The 13371-nt window shown below is 29.1% G+C and overlaps 2 protein-coding genes across 4 annotated transcripts in view; one reads left to right on the forward strand and one right to left on the reverse strand.

The window, feature by feature from the left end:
* The window catches only part of LOC126866469 (protein cycle), a 96896-nt gene extending 87225 nt beyond the window's left edge, over positions 1 to 9671 (forward strand). The window contains exons 10-15 of one of the 2 annotated variants that reach the window (XM_050620072.1): positions 680 to 818; positions 2350 to 2468; positions 2562 to 2644; positions 3954 to 4114; positions 5638 to 5785; positions 6312 to 9671. In XM_050620072.1, the coding sequence (XP_050476029.1) occupies positions 680 to 818; positions 2350 to 2468; positions 2562 to 2644; positions 3954 to 4114; positions 5638 to 5785; positions 6312 to 6496 (835 nt within the window). In that variant the 3' untranslated portion in view covers positions 6497 to 9671. Of the gene's footprint in view, positions 1 to 679; positions 819 to 2349; positions 2469 to 2561; positions 2645 to 2751; positions 2957 to 3953; positions 4115 to 5637; positions 5786 to 6311 lie in introns of those variants that run through there. The other variant, XM_050620078.1, reaches the window with a different exon arrangement.
* Positions 9672 to 9923: 252 nt separating this feature from the next.
* LOC126866503 (ankyrin repeat domain-containing protein 26) lies at positions 9924 to 12824 on the reverse strand. 2 transcript variants are annotated; one of them, XM_050620154.1, is made up of 4 exons: positions 12415 to 12824; positions 12111 to 12253; positions 11846 to 12050; positions 9924 to 11763 (listed from the first exon to the last, which is right to left on the reverse strand). In XM_050620154.1, exons 1-4 carry the CDS (start codon positions 12603 to 12605, stop codon positions 10194 to 10196), a joined length of 2109 nt encoding a protein of 702 aa, XP_050476111.1. In that variant the 5' UTR covers positions 12606 to 12824; the 3' UTR covers positions 9924 to 10193. The 2 variants fall into 2 exon arrangements, with proteins under 2 accessions (XP_050476111.1, XP_050476116.1); XM_050620159.1 differs by having other exon boundaries at positions 11846 to 12041; positions 12415 to 12819.
* Positions 12825 to 13371: the final 547 nt, after the last annotated feature.

Consider the following 13371-nt stretch of genomic DNA (forward strand, 5'->3'; position numbering starts at 1 on the left):
TTCTCGAAAACAAAGCCCCAAACGAAAAATTTTTATTCTATATTTTCGACTTCTTTTTTCGCGTAGAATCACCCCCTTCCGCTTGTATCACCAGTTACCAACCACTCTGTATATAAAATATCTAGTGTAACACTTATTATAAGATTTAATTAGTAAGATACTTATATACCTAGATTCAACTTAAAAAATTATATTCATCAAAATATGAATTTGCATAGGTATCCACAGTCTAATACTAACAATATAATAAGATTCCATTTATCAGAACCCCATTTAATAGAACTCCATTTACTGGTACAAAATTTTAATTACCAAGTTAAATTAATTCCTGCAGATTGAATTCGCTTATTTGAATGGGAAAATCAGTAAATTATGTATCTAATACGTTTCTGTACGTAATTACAATGGCTGTAAGCATTGGCACATCATTGTATTTATTATAACATCTACATACTGATTAATTTAGTCCAAATGCATTAAATTTCTCATCACGTAGTAGTATCTATGACTACAAAAATTTATTGCTTAGTAGAACTTATAGAAAATAGAAAAACGTTTCTTGGAGAATAAGGGTGTTTGCTCTCCTATGGGTTCAGATAAATAGAGTTATACTATATTGCAATAATGATAATGATTTAAAGTTTAAACGACCCTAATGATAAATAAGAAACGTTCGCAGGGCTACTTTAGTGTTAGGTTTCCTACCACAAGAGCTACTTGGTACGAGTATGTACGAATATTATCATCACGATGATATCCCTCATCTAGCGGAATCTCATAAAGCTGCTCTTCAAGCATCCGAGTGCGCCACCACGCAAGTAAGTCACCACATTCATGTAACTCTTTCCTATCTGAGTCTTTTGCAATGATAATGATCGCTATTTGAAATTTTAATTTCCGTTACGTTATCGATGCAGTCGTTATTCCCCGTTACATGCATTCCCAATTGCTACAACTGGATATTTACTCTTCCATCTGCTAATAAATTTTAAATAAAACACTTAAAGCCAATTGTAGGCGACGTTTGATAAAGCTAATAATTAGACTGAGAATTTCTATGCATTTCCGTGAAATTTAGACATCCAAAAATATGTGTTGAATGAAGCAAATCTCTACTTAGGCTTCCATTTTTTTATTTGGGTTTCATAAAAATATAGATTCTTATAAAACTTTACGGTTCACTAATTATGCATCTAATATATATATTGGGCCAGAATAAGGCATATAATCGCAAAAATTGAAATGAAACAAACATTTAGTAAAAATAAATATTAAATATAAAATGTTTCTTGCATAGTCAAGATTCTATTAATTCTTGTTAATCATATAGAAAAATGATCATAAAATGTTTTAGACGATATACTACAACAAATTATATTTTGAAACAATATCTCCATATATTAGTAAACTATTATACAGGGAGGTTGGTAACTGGTGGTACAAGCTGAAAGGAGGTGATTCTACACGAAAGAGGAAGTCAAAAATATAGAATAAAAATTTTTTTTTAATTTTTCCATCGAGACAACGATCTACAGTGAGATCCGTTATAACGAAACGTGATAAAGTGCACGCGTACCGAGCGAAAATTCAAAGTCGATTTTCTCGAAAACAAAGCCCCAAACGAAAAATTTTTATTCTATATTTTCGACTTCTTTTTTCACGTAGAATCACCCCCTTTCCGCTTGTACCACCAGTTACCAACCACCCTGTATATTTCTTTTTCAAAAATGATTGACTTTAAGGTTTGAATCTATCTCGAAAACAAAAAATTCTCTGTTGCCAACAATTCAGTTTTCGTAATAACATTTACCACTGACAAAGAACACTATTTAATTGGTGATTTCTTTTTTACATGATTCCAACGAATACACTTAATAACAATTAGTTTAAGATTCCATCATCGTTTGAATAGCGTTTATTGTGCGAGTTTCAAAATACATTTTCTCTTTCCTAATCATTATTTCAAATTTAGAATAAATACAATATTTGATAAAATTAAATAAAGAATCATTATCAACAATATCCAAAATAATCCTCAAACGCTATCATGGATGAAGTTACAGCTCATGTGAATTTTATTTTAATATTATCGTCTTATAACAATATTAAATATAACAAATATTAATATTATTTGTAACTGCTGCAAACAATAATGTTTCTTCTCTTTATCCATACAGTATTGAATAATAATAAAAGATTTAATTCTTCTTGTATAACTTTATTAATCGTTCACTTTAAAAAAGATTTTCTACAGTAAACTTCCATCCGAGGTAGCTTTTAAAGATTAATTGTCGCATCTATGTCTAAGGAGAATGAGAGTTTTGCAACAAGAACGATATTTCTGTTTAGATATACAGATTTAGGACCAAAGGTGCGAGTTTCGTGAAGCTTCAATCCGAATGGAAATCTTTCAGAAATCCATGGACCAAAGATATTGAGTACCTAATAGCAAAAAACTCTGTTACTTCGTAAGTTTTGATAGTATTGGTCTTTTATCATAATGTAATAATTCTATAACATTCGGATAAAACATTGAAATTAATGAAAATAAACGTATCTAGCTGTGACTCGCGATCGATCACAAACAGTGGAAACAGATCTGAGGATTCCAGTGTTCAAGGCAATTACGACTACTTTACACAAAGTAAGTAAAATATACATAGACACATGTATATTTGATATAATTTTACGTATATGTTTAATAAACATTTAATTCTCGATTTACACGATATATCAATTGCATGATTTCAGTCGGATATTGCTGAAAAAATATGAAAAGATTAATCGGTTCAATGCAGTATTTTAGAATATATTCTCATTGATAAATACGTATATGTACATTGTGTCATCTTTCTCTAATAAAAGATGAAGAAGATCATCAAAGAAAGAAACAAGCTTTAAAAACAGTTTCATGTATAAGAATTATATGTAATATATAAATAAATCGTTCACTTTACGCTGAACAATAAAATACAAAAACCTTGAAACCTATCCTTCCATGTAAATACTAATTTCGATTTACATATGAAAATAATTTATAGTGTAAATCGACGAAATACTTCACTTTTAATTCTAAATTCAATTCATAGTTCATAGCAATTACAGAGTTTCTAACTGTTTATCCTTTGATACAAAAATATTTGAACATTTACTGTAGAAAATTTATATGAATAAATTATTTGCGTTATATAAATTATATAAATATAATAAAAAAGATATATAAAATAACAAGGCACAATTATCATAATTACATTAACAAAATTTGGAACCAGTTTGAGAATATGTATATGAAAGTTACAAGATACCTATTGTTAATATGCACTTGGTAAAAAGAACATAGCATTAATAGTTACTTTAAACACATAATTAATGGCAAAAGTGGTTCTATTAGATATTAAAACCGTTTAAATAATTTTGTAACCTTTGGGAAGTGTATGTTTGCAAGAAATATCTTGTAACTTCCACGTATATTTTCATATTTGTTTTGTACTCCACTAATGTGGACATAATAGTCGTATCAGGTTGTATGCTATACAAACTCTTAGACAATGTTCCTATGAATGTTCAAATACTTTCGAAAACCGTTATATCTAAATTGGGGATATTTATGCATCTTTTTATGAACAGAAATGAAGAAATGGAACCTATACAAAGAATTATTTTATCTATTAATTGAATAACAAGTACTAGATTTTGAATATTTCATATATTATTCCATATAATGTAAAGTAATGAAGTGTATGTTTGCGCTTTTAAATATCCCATAAATGCGTGAACATCCGCAGTCTATTCATAACGAATGGATTCAACTGCATTTACTAGTACAAAGTAAAAAATATTCGTCGAAGCTCTTATTGTTGTAATTTTTGTAATTTCACTAACTGTTAGTACGTTATTGTTCTGTTATTGTTTCTGCTATTTTATAGTCTTAATATTTCAAAAAATAATTTTAGGTAACGGCGGATTAGAGAGATTGATCTCGAGTCACGTAGAGGTAAGTAAAATCGGAAGGCAAATAGCTGAAGAAGTTTTGGATCTTCAAAGACGCGGTGAGGATTCTTCTTCCGGTAGCAGTCCCGGACCAGGACCGGAGCCTGCTTTGTTAAGCACCGAGGTAGTTATAGCCACAGAAATTGCACCCTCGATTTCTTTGTCATTTAGAAAATGATTATTAACAGAAAACCAGCGTATAGTAAAAGCAATATATATGTACATAATGTATGTAACATACATTATTTAATATTCTATCTCTCTATCTTTGCTTATTCTATCTTTGCAGTCATTTTGTTATCCGCAATCATACCTTAAATGACAAAGTTATCATCGATATCTGCCAGAGTATATAGCCGTATTGAATTTTGTTTACTACAATCTTAAAAGAACGAAAATGAATTTAATTAGAACCTATTTGATATGAAATAGTAATATTAGGAGTATGAATTGGTCTCGAGGGGTTTTTTTGACTAAAAGGTTTATTATTTATTTAAAGAAAATCAATGGAGTTACATTAATCAAAATATTTTCCTCCGTTTTCTACAACTTTTGCCCATCTTGCAACTAATGGATACTGCGATGATAGAACGGTTTAGTTTTCGGATTGATCTATTCATTTACGAATTTTACACTTCTTCGAGATTTGAGAAGTGTGTACTTTCTAGTACGTGCTGCAATGACTGGAAAAGATGGTAGTCCGATGGATCCAGGTCTAGAGGATATGCGAGTTGTCGAAGGACTTCCCATTCGAGCTGCAACAACGTTTGTTTCACTGTTATTGCAACATGTGGCCGTGCATTGTCACGCAACAGAATGACTTTGCGTCGTTTATTTGATATTTGTGGACATTCTTGGCTTAAAGTACGCTCAAGTTATACAGTTATTGTCGATAACGATCCTCAGTAACTGCTTCGCTCAGTTTCATAGCTCGTAGTCCACACCTTCTTGGTCTCACCAAATAAAGAGTATTACCTTTCGACTGAGAAATTTATAAATTCCCCTTTGCTGCTTTTAAAATTCGATTGTTTACGCGTCTGTTACTTCTAACATACTAGACATCAAACATAAATATCAACACTTTGCCACATTGTAATTTGATGCACTCGCTGAAACCTACAACTAAAGCACATTCTTGTTAGTGCCCAAAACTAATTCACACTCCTAATATAATACTAATATTTTATATAATATGTACAATAATAGAAGCGTAAATCAAATCGATTTAATAAAGTAATTAAATGAGAATATTCTAAAATAATACACTTTCATTTATAGAACATTTCCTTGTATACCTTAGACATAAGCGAAATATCGACTGTATTCGGAGTTGCAATAGAAATAATGTTCAAATATACTGTGCAGTGTGCTATATTTCTATCTAGATCTCAAGGATATTTAATAATATTTTTATTTTGATCTATAGAACTTACATTTTTACACGGGAAAGAATTTTTATAAATCGAGTAATTCTATTTTGAATACATATACATATAACAGCTAAGCGATAATATCATCTGTGTAAGAACAGCTAAATTAAAATAAATTTAATTTAATACGTTTCAACATTAATTGTCCATTTTGTAATATTTTAATAAACAATATTTGATGATGATGTTTTCTACAATATTTTCTTTTCGTTACAAGACACAGATCACTACCACCGCATCGCCAGAGAGAGTGCAAGACATGACGCAGTCAACCAGAGGCAGCAACAACAGCAGCAATAATCCTACGCCAACATACAACCACATAGCAAACAACTTGCAGCTGAACAGCATCGCGAACGACCAAGGTCATAGCTATTACTGTCTCTAAGGAGTCGTTTTCTTGGTGTGTAGTGTAATTGCCGGATTTACCAAAAAAAAAAAAGATCAGGTCGCTCAGAGAAAAGATCAAAAATTTGATCGATCGTCCTCAAACGCGAAACAATGGTTTTCTCTGAGCGAAATTGGGTGAGGGGCGTTCGTTCTGATACCTCAAGAATTTTCATATTGAACGTAGTATTTAATAGAAATTTTTAATCCTTAATTTCTTTCAAAATGAATTAGTTTTATTGCGAATACTTTACTTCGTTATACATCTCACCACTAAGGGCTATTTTGTATTTTAAAACAATTTCGATAAAAGAAAACAAGAATGGTAAAACGATGTTAGCATTAGTGATCTTCCAAAGGTTCGAACATACAGCAATCGAACCTTCAGTATAGTACTCATATTTTTAGCATAGCGTTATAATTTCAATAGTAGCGTGCACAGCAACACCGCGCGAACTATTTTGAATGATCGTGGCGTATAACATAATATCCACCTCGTTTTAGGAGCGTCACCAGACGAAGATATGATGGACATGATCGGTGGTACGACGATTAACGAATCACCGAACCCAGTGCCATCTGATGGCAACGACGAAGCAGCAATGGCCGTGATAATGAGCCTCCTAGAGGCGGACGCAGGTTTAGGTGGTCCCGTGGACTTTTCTGGTTTACCCTGGCCGCTTCCATAGTACATACGTTTTAATTGAGTCGTATTTCCAAGTGTCCAATGAAGATACCTTACGCCAACTGTTTTACAGAAACTAGAAGTGTGTGTACATATGATATCAAGTGAGGATCAAGATGACGTTCTTTCGTTTCGTTGTTTTATTTTCATCGTGCTTGAGTACTTGATCAAACTTCACCAGCTGTGTCCATGTTTCAACCATCCGGAAACTAGTGCACGAACATCACTACAAATCTTTTTTGATCGATGTTTTGAAACAATTAAAATAGATATTCTTGGTGCTGAGATGGTGCTGTTTAGAAAACGCGTCAAATCGTTGTACGTTTTAGTTTTATAGACATATCATTTCTGTGATCAAAAAAATGGAATATCGAACGTACAGAACGATTATAATCTACTACTAAGTTGAAATGAATGTCTACGTTCATTTTGAAAACGAGTAAACAGAGACTGATCCAGAATTTCTTTAGCTATGGTCGTCAAACGATTATGAAGCATTGTAAACAAGGATAATTCAGAATAATTCGTACATAGAGTTATAGCCATCTGAGAATCAAATCAATATTTTTTTATCACTTAAATAGATCATTAAATGGCTTTTTTCGTAATTTTATAATTAAACGTTTGCTGTTTTTGTACAAGATTAAATACGATTTAAATATTGTAAGAATGTTATTTTTATCTCAATATTTTAGTTCAATTTATTGTTAATTAACTAGTTGTTTAGAGATGTCAATTTCGAATTTTTCGCTCAGGAGCTTCGCGCGATTATATTAGGTCTCCTACCTCAATTTGTATTTCATCCTAATCCACTGATTTATTTCCGTCTATTCTTCATCTCCATCAAAAGTAATACCCAGGATCATTCGGTGGCTCTTATCCTCTAAACTTCATCGAAACTATGATAGATAGAGGGGAACATTTATTAATCATTTATTAAGAATATTATTTAAGCAGTTTATAAAGGACCAATCTATGACTTTAACATCACGGTAGTTTAATTCTTTTAAAATTATACTTCCTATAATAATATTTTCAATTTATTATTACGAAATAATTAAATTAATTTCTATACAAACGTAAAAATCTTTTCTTGTTGCATAAGTATCAGAAGTATATACAAAAAATACATAACTTTATTAAAAAGAAGAATAAGAGTGACTGAATCTACAATAAAATCATCGCACATAGGATAGTCTTTCCTTCAAACGACGCATCTTGTATTTAATGAATTGTTTTACATAGTTTCGAAGACATTTAGAAGACAATAGACAGTGATATCGTACATCGATTATTGCTTCAAGAATCAATTACATAGATATTTATATGTATATAATATATTCATTGTACACTGTCCGTTTCGTAAGGCGAGCAGTTAAGTTAATACTGTACATACATACATGTATCTGAAATCTTTTTCACAGTAATCAGTATAAATGTTTTATCGTGCCACTGCATACAGATCAACGGAGCATCTTTCAATTATTGAACGCATCGGATGAAATTTAGATAGTTCCGGCGAACACCAGGGAACGAACGCTGGCAGGCGTTAAGGTCCAAGTTCCTGTTCGTTGTTTTAGCGACAAATTAACGTTGCGTGTATATATGTATTCTCACAGAACGCGTGATATATGACGCAAAGCGTACCTAATTAAATTATAAGAAACCGCAGAATGATAACGAACGTTCCAGCAGCTACAAGCAGTGCACGTTGCAACGTGAACACACAATCTCTTCACATGTCATATGTTGTCTTAAGAGGGCATACAACAATGATACGAATCAGGTATATAGGGATTAGAACCTCGTCAGCGTATACTGTGATGAATTATTTTGAATATACACAATATGAAATTATTTTGAATATAAAATACTCGATATCTTATGACAATACTAAAATTTTCTGGCTGGAATTTCTGAAAATTTTCTCCAACTATTTGCAAGCATTACAAGATTAAAACAAAATTCAATATTTGATTTATTATAATAAGCGAAGTTTTATTTTTAAAGATAACTAATTATTTTTTATCCTTACACAGTGATGAAAAATGAATTTCTGAAAACTATAAAAATACAGTTAAGAAACATTTTTGAATATCACATTCTGTAATGCTCTTGAATGTATTTCGACCGTTCATTATTCCATATTACAATTTTATTATAAAAGTAGATGTTAAAATCTTCCTTTGAACAGATCTCATTCCTATGAGCTTCTTTTTCAATTATATTTTTCTTTCAGAACTTGATTGTGAACTTGATTTGCATTTTTTATAAACATTTCGACGTAAATTTTTCACGTAAATATTGGCCATACCGTTTCTTATATTTTTGTGCAAAAACCAGGAAGATAAGAATATTCTTATGCCGAAAGATGAAACTGATGAAATTATTTCACGATGCAGCTAGGTGAACCGATCGAATAAAAACAATAATTTACGTATGTTATATAAGAATAATGTACATAAAGCGTGTATATGTAAATAAATATATATCATCAAACAATATAGTATAAATGGTACTTTAAAAATAAATGTTAATATGTAAGGACAAAATATTTGATCACACCATTAAGCGTAGGAAAATGCTTGAAAGTTGTAATTGTTTTTATATAAAATTTTTCATTGTAAATTTTCCGAAATAAACAGATTACTGCTTTTACAAAAATTCCTTGATATAAGTGAGGAATAAAAAAAAGTTTCAAACAATCAAATTACCAGTACCTTCTTTTATATGTTTAAATGACTCATTTAAAAAATAAGGTATGGGCATTGCATAAAAGTGTCTAATTTATATGTATTTCTATCATCATATGACATAACGTACAAGGAAAATGCTAAAACACAACTTGCATTGAACTCCATACGTATGAAGATACTAATAATTTTATTAGTTATTTATTTCGCGAAAACTTTCTGTTTTATAATAAATTTATTATCCTAATTTTTTATATATTTTATGAAGGAAAAGAGCATCATACGTGTATAAATTACATTAATATTTTCTAAAAACAAAGTTGTGGTTATATTTTTTTATAAGCTGGTGATTACTTTGAGATTAAAATTCAATTCCCTGATATCTTTCAAAATTTAGTACGCAACAAGAATTAAAATTTGCAACAATTGTGATGTAAAATAATAAATCTGTATGTACTAATAAACATATTTTTATATTTCTTAATATTCACTGTTACAATATTCACTCTTGCACATTCTCTTAAACCTATAAGGTATATACTACAAAAATCTATTCACGTATTTATTTAAAGTAGTTTTGTAAATTTTACATTCTTATGGTTTACAATTTTATCATCATATCATTTACAAATTACATTTGTACTCCAATTTTCCAAAATATGATATATGGCAAAATAATAATATATTTATTGAGCCATAAAGTCTTATTGCAACATGATACATTATAAATAAATGAAATTTACTCATATAAAATTCATGGAATAAAAAAATAATCTATCAGTAACATGTACAAAATATGTTCAATATGGTCACTGCTAGCATAGCAAAATAAAATTCATATATATACATATATATTCTTGTAAATATGTCATATTGTATGTTTGTTATAACCTTTTTTATGTACGTATATGTGACTTTAAGTATGTCTTTCTTAAAAAAAGAAAGATAAAATGAAATTATGTGTTACAGTTTAATTTTTAGTAATTGTATATGTATTTTCTTATCTTCCTAACTATCTGAAAACCTCTCGGTTTTAATTTTAACATTCCTAAAGTCAAACTCAGACTCATTACCTGATTCAAATTCCCTAGATTTATTTAGTTGTTTATGTAATGATCGCTTACTATGTTTTTTCTTTTTTTCGGTATTTTGAAGATTAGCATCATTGTTGTCAATATCCGATCCATCAATTACTACAAATTTCTCCGTTTTTACTTTTCCACTGTGTATCTCTTTATCTACTTCTTTCTTTTTCGAACGTTTTATGTTACTTCTATTATTATCATCACTCAAGTTGACACTATGTTTTTTCCTAGGTGAACTAGTCGTTGCTTTTACATCTTGTTCTGAATAGACGTCTTCATGTATATCATCATCATTATTCAAATTTTCCACTTTAATTGCAGTTTCTTCAAATCCATATTCTATTTTAATTACGTCTTCAGATTCAGGTTCTACTTTGATTGTGCTTGTATCTATAATAACATTCTTCGAATGTTTTTTCCGTTTCTTTTTAATAGCATTATTTTTATCTTCTTCTACATCATAAGTAGAACTAAATGTGTTTAAGTCAGGATCCTTTTCTGACATTTTATTTATTTCTACATAATCTTCGTCTTGGGTGTTTTCAGATTCACTAATAATTTTCTCTTTCTTAATTTTTATATTTTGAAACACAACTTCAGAATCTAAAATATTAGATCTTTTTATTGAGACTTGGTCACTTTCAGAGGTTTCCAACTTTAAAGAATTTCTATGTTTCTTAAATTGCTTCTTTGGGGAATCTTGTGCATCATCGCTTACTTCATGTGTGTATTTATCATTCGGTTCTTCCATTTTTATTTTCTTTGAATTTCTTTTATTTATACTCCTTGAACTTACTATGCATTTATCTGCATTCAAATCAGCTAAGGAAGTATCACTATCATCTAAACTCTTTCTTTTCATAGATTTTCTCTCTAGCTTGGGCTTATTTTCAGGTATAATTTCAATATCACTTCCAATCACTACATTATGTTCGACCTTAATTTTCATGATATCATCCTTAGATTCTAAAATAGATTTATTTGATATTTTGCTAGGTAAATGTTGTGCAGGCTCTTCATCATTATCTTCATTTATCCAACTTTGAGAATGTTGAACTCTGGATCTTTTCTTAACTTTACTTTTTAAATTAATAGATTCTAATTCTTCATTTTCCATTAATTTACTATTTAAGGAAAGATTATTCGTATAGTGATCATGTACAGTTTCTACCTTGATCGATTTAGGTTTAGATTCATTTAATTCTTTAAACTCTTTATCATGTTTCTTATCTTTCTTCTTCTTTTCACTGTATGTGATTGATTCTTCATGTTTTAATTTCTTTTCTGATTTTTTCCATTGGACAGTTTCTTTCTTTACTTCTGCTACATCTTCATCAGTGGTATTTTCAGAATCAGTTGCAAAAAATGTATGATTTTTAGTATGCTTAACATTTTTTTCCAAAACCTGATTATTATTTTGAATAGTATTCTCAGAAGATAATCTTTTGTTACTAATGCTTTTTAGCATTAATCTACAACCACGTAAATAATCACTGAAATAAGAAAGTTTTGAATGTATAAAAACAAATGAAAAGAATTTAAAGCCTAAACAAAATAAAATTTAGATATACTTACTCTGCATTTAAGACACCACGAATAAAAGGTAATTTACTATTAAAATCAAGAAGTGTTATTACAAATCTTGCTTCTTGCCCAATTTCAAGATTATCACCTGGCCAATTTTCTTCGTCATCTGGTTTTGGAATTGATACATTAAATGCCTTATGTACGAGAATCCCAATGTGATCTAGCCCCTTTTTATTCACTATTCCTACAAACCCTATGTTCATTAATAACAACTAGACAATTTAAGAACTATGCTATGATAAAATAGTTTTACCTTTCAATGTACATCCAACTTCTGGTCTAAATATATAGAAGTCTGCTTCAGTATCAACATGAATAAAACATGTATCATAAAATATTTCTCCCAAAGGTGTTAATAATTTAGGGTTTTTATAAGCCAATAAAAATCCTTTCAAGCTGTAATAAATATAATTTTGAAAAAAATATTTCTAGCATCAGAATATAAACATAACCAAAAAATATATTTGCTTTTTATATTTAATTTAAATAGATACTGTTGAATAAAAATTTGTATAAAGAATGTATCTTATTACAATTAATGAAAATTATATACATACTCAGGATCGTAGGAATTCAAATTCGAACTTAAAATTTCATTTAACGCGGTATTTAAGTTCGTTAAGTGAAATGGATGTAAACCAATATGTTTCTTAAATTTCTCAAAATAAACGCAAGAATCTTCATCTTCTATAAGGCCCGTAAGTTCCAAAACGGACCATGTAATTCCGGTATACGCTTTAAATTTCATATTAACTGATTAATATAATAAATATATTAATCTTAGTCTCCCGCGCAAAATCACATGCATTAATGCAAAAAACGTAATGAGGTTAAACCAGTGTTTTGCCGGTTCTATAGATTATTGACAATATTCACATTTCCCAAGACACGATCTTGCCTAAAATTTTTATTTAAATATGGAATAAAATTTAATATTTGATTATTCAGAGCATAAAATTGTAGTATAATTATTTTCTTAGGAAAGTAAAAACATCTTTTTTATAAAAGAAAATACAAATTTAGTATTACATTATGATATCCATAATTCATATTAATTTCAAAATTATTGTCTCATAAAATGCTGAAGAAAACTTGAAATTAGAATATTGATTATCTATATTAAGAAACTACGAGAATTATTTTCTTTACAATATATTGATGTATGATACTTATATCAGCTTATACATGCTATACTTATAATATACTGATATGTAATGCAATTTAATTTGACTATATCCATAGAAAATTAGAAATTTCTAAAATATAAATTTTCTTAAAATAGATTAGCCAAATAATTCTATATATTTATATATATCTAATTTTCGCTTAAATATTGCTAACAAGCAATAAATATTTTTTGAAATTATATTTTTAATTTATTTGGCAAAATAACAACTTATCTTCCTCAAATGAATTACTTATTTTAGCCTATAAAATTTGGTACGATTAATAGTTTATGAGAGTTAAAATAATATCAGATAGTATTAATCTGACTTTATAATATAATATATAGA

Source organism: Bombus huntii, chromosome 1, assembly GCF_024542735.1.
Source record: "Bombus huntii isolate Logan2020A chromosome 1, iyBomHunt1.1, whole genome shotgun sequence".
Classification (NCBI taxonomy): Eukaryota; Metazoa; Arthropoda; class Insecta; order Hymenoptera; family Apidae; genus Bombus; species Bombus huntii.

Bases quoted from the DNA above. Each gene is read 5' to 3' on its own strand.
- LOC126866503 (XM_050620154.1), bottom strand. From the start codon at position 12,605: ATGAAATTTAAAGCGTATACCGGAATTACATGGTCCGTTTTGGAACTT. The intron at 12,254-12,414 runs GTATGTATATAA...TATTTATTACAG, and splicing joins TTGAATTCCTACGATCCTGA to CTTGAAAGGATTTTTATTGG. The intron at 11,764-11,845 runs GTAAGTATATCT...TTCTTATTTCAG, and splicing joins CGTGGTGTCTTAAATGCAGA to TGATTATTTACGTGGTTGTA.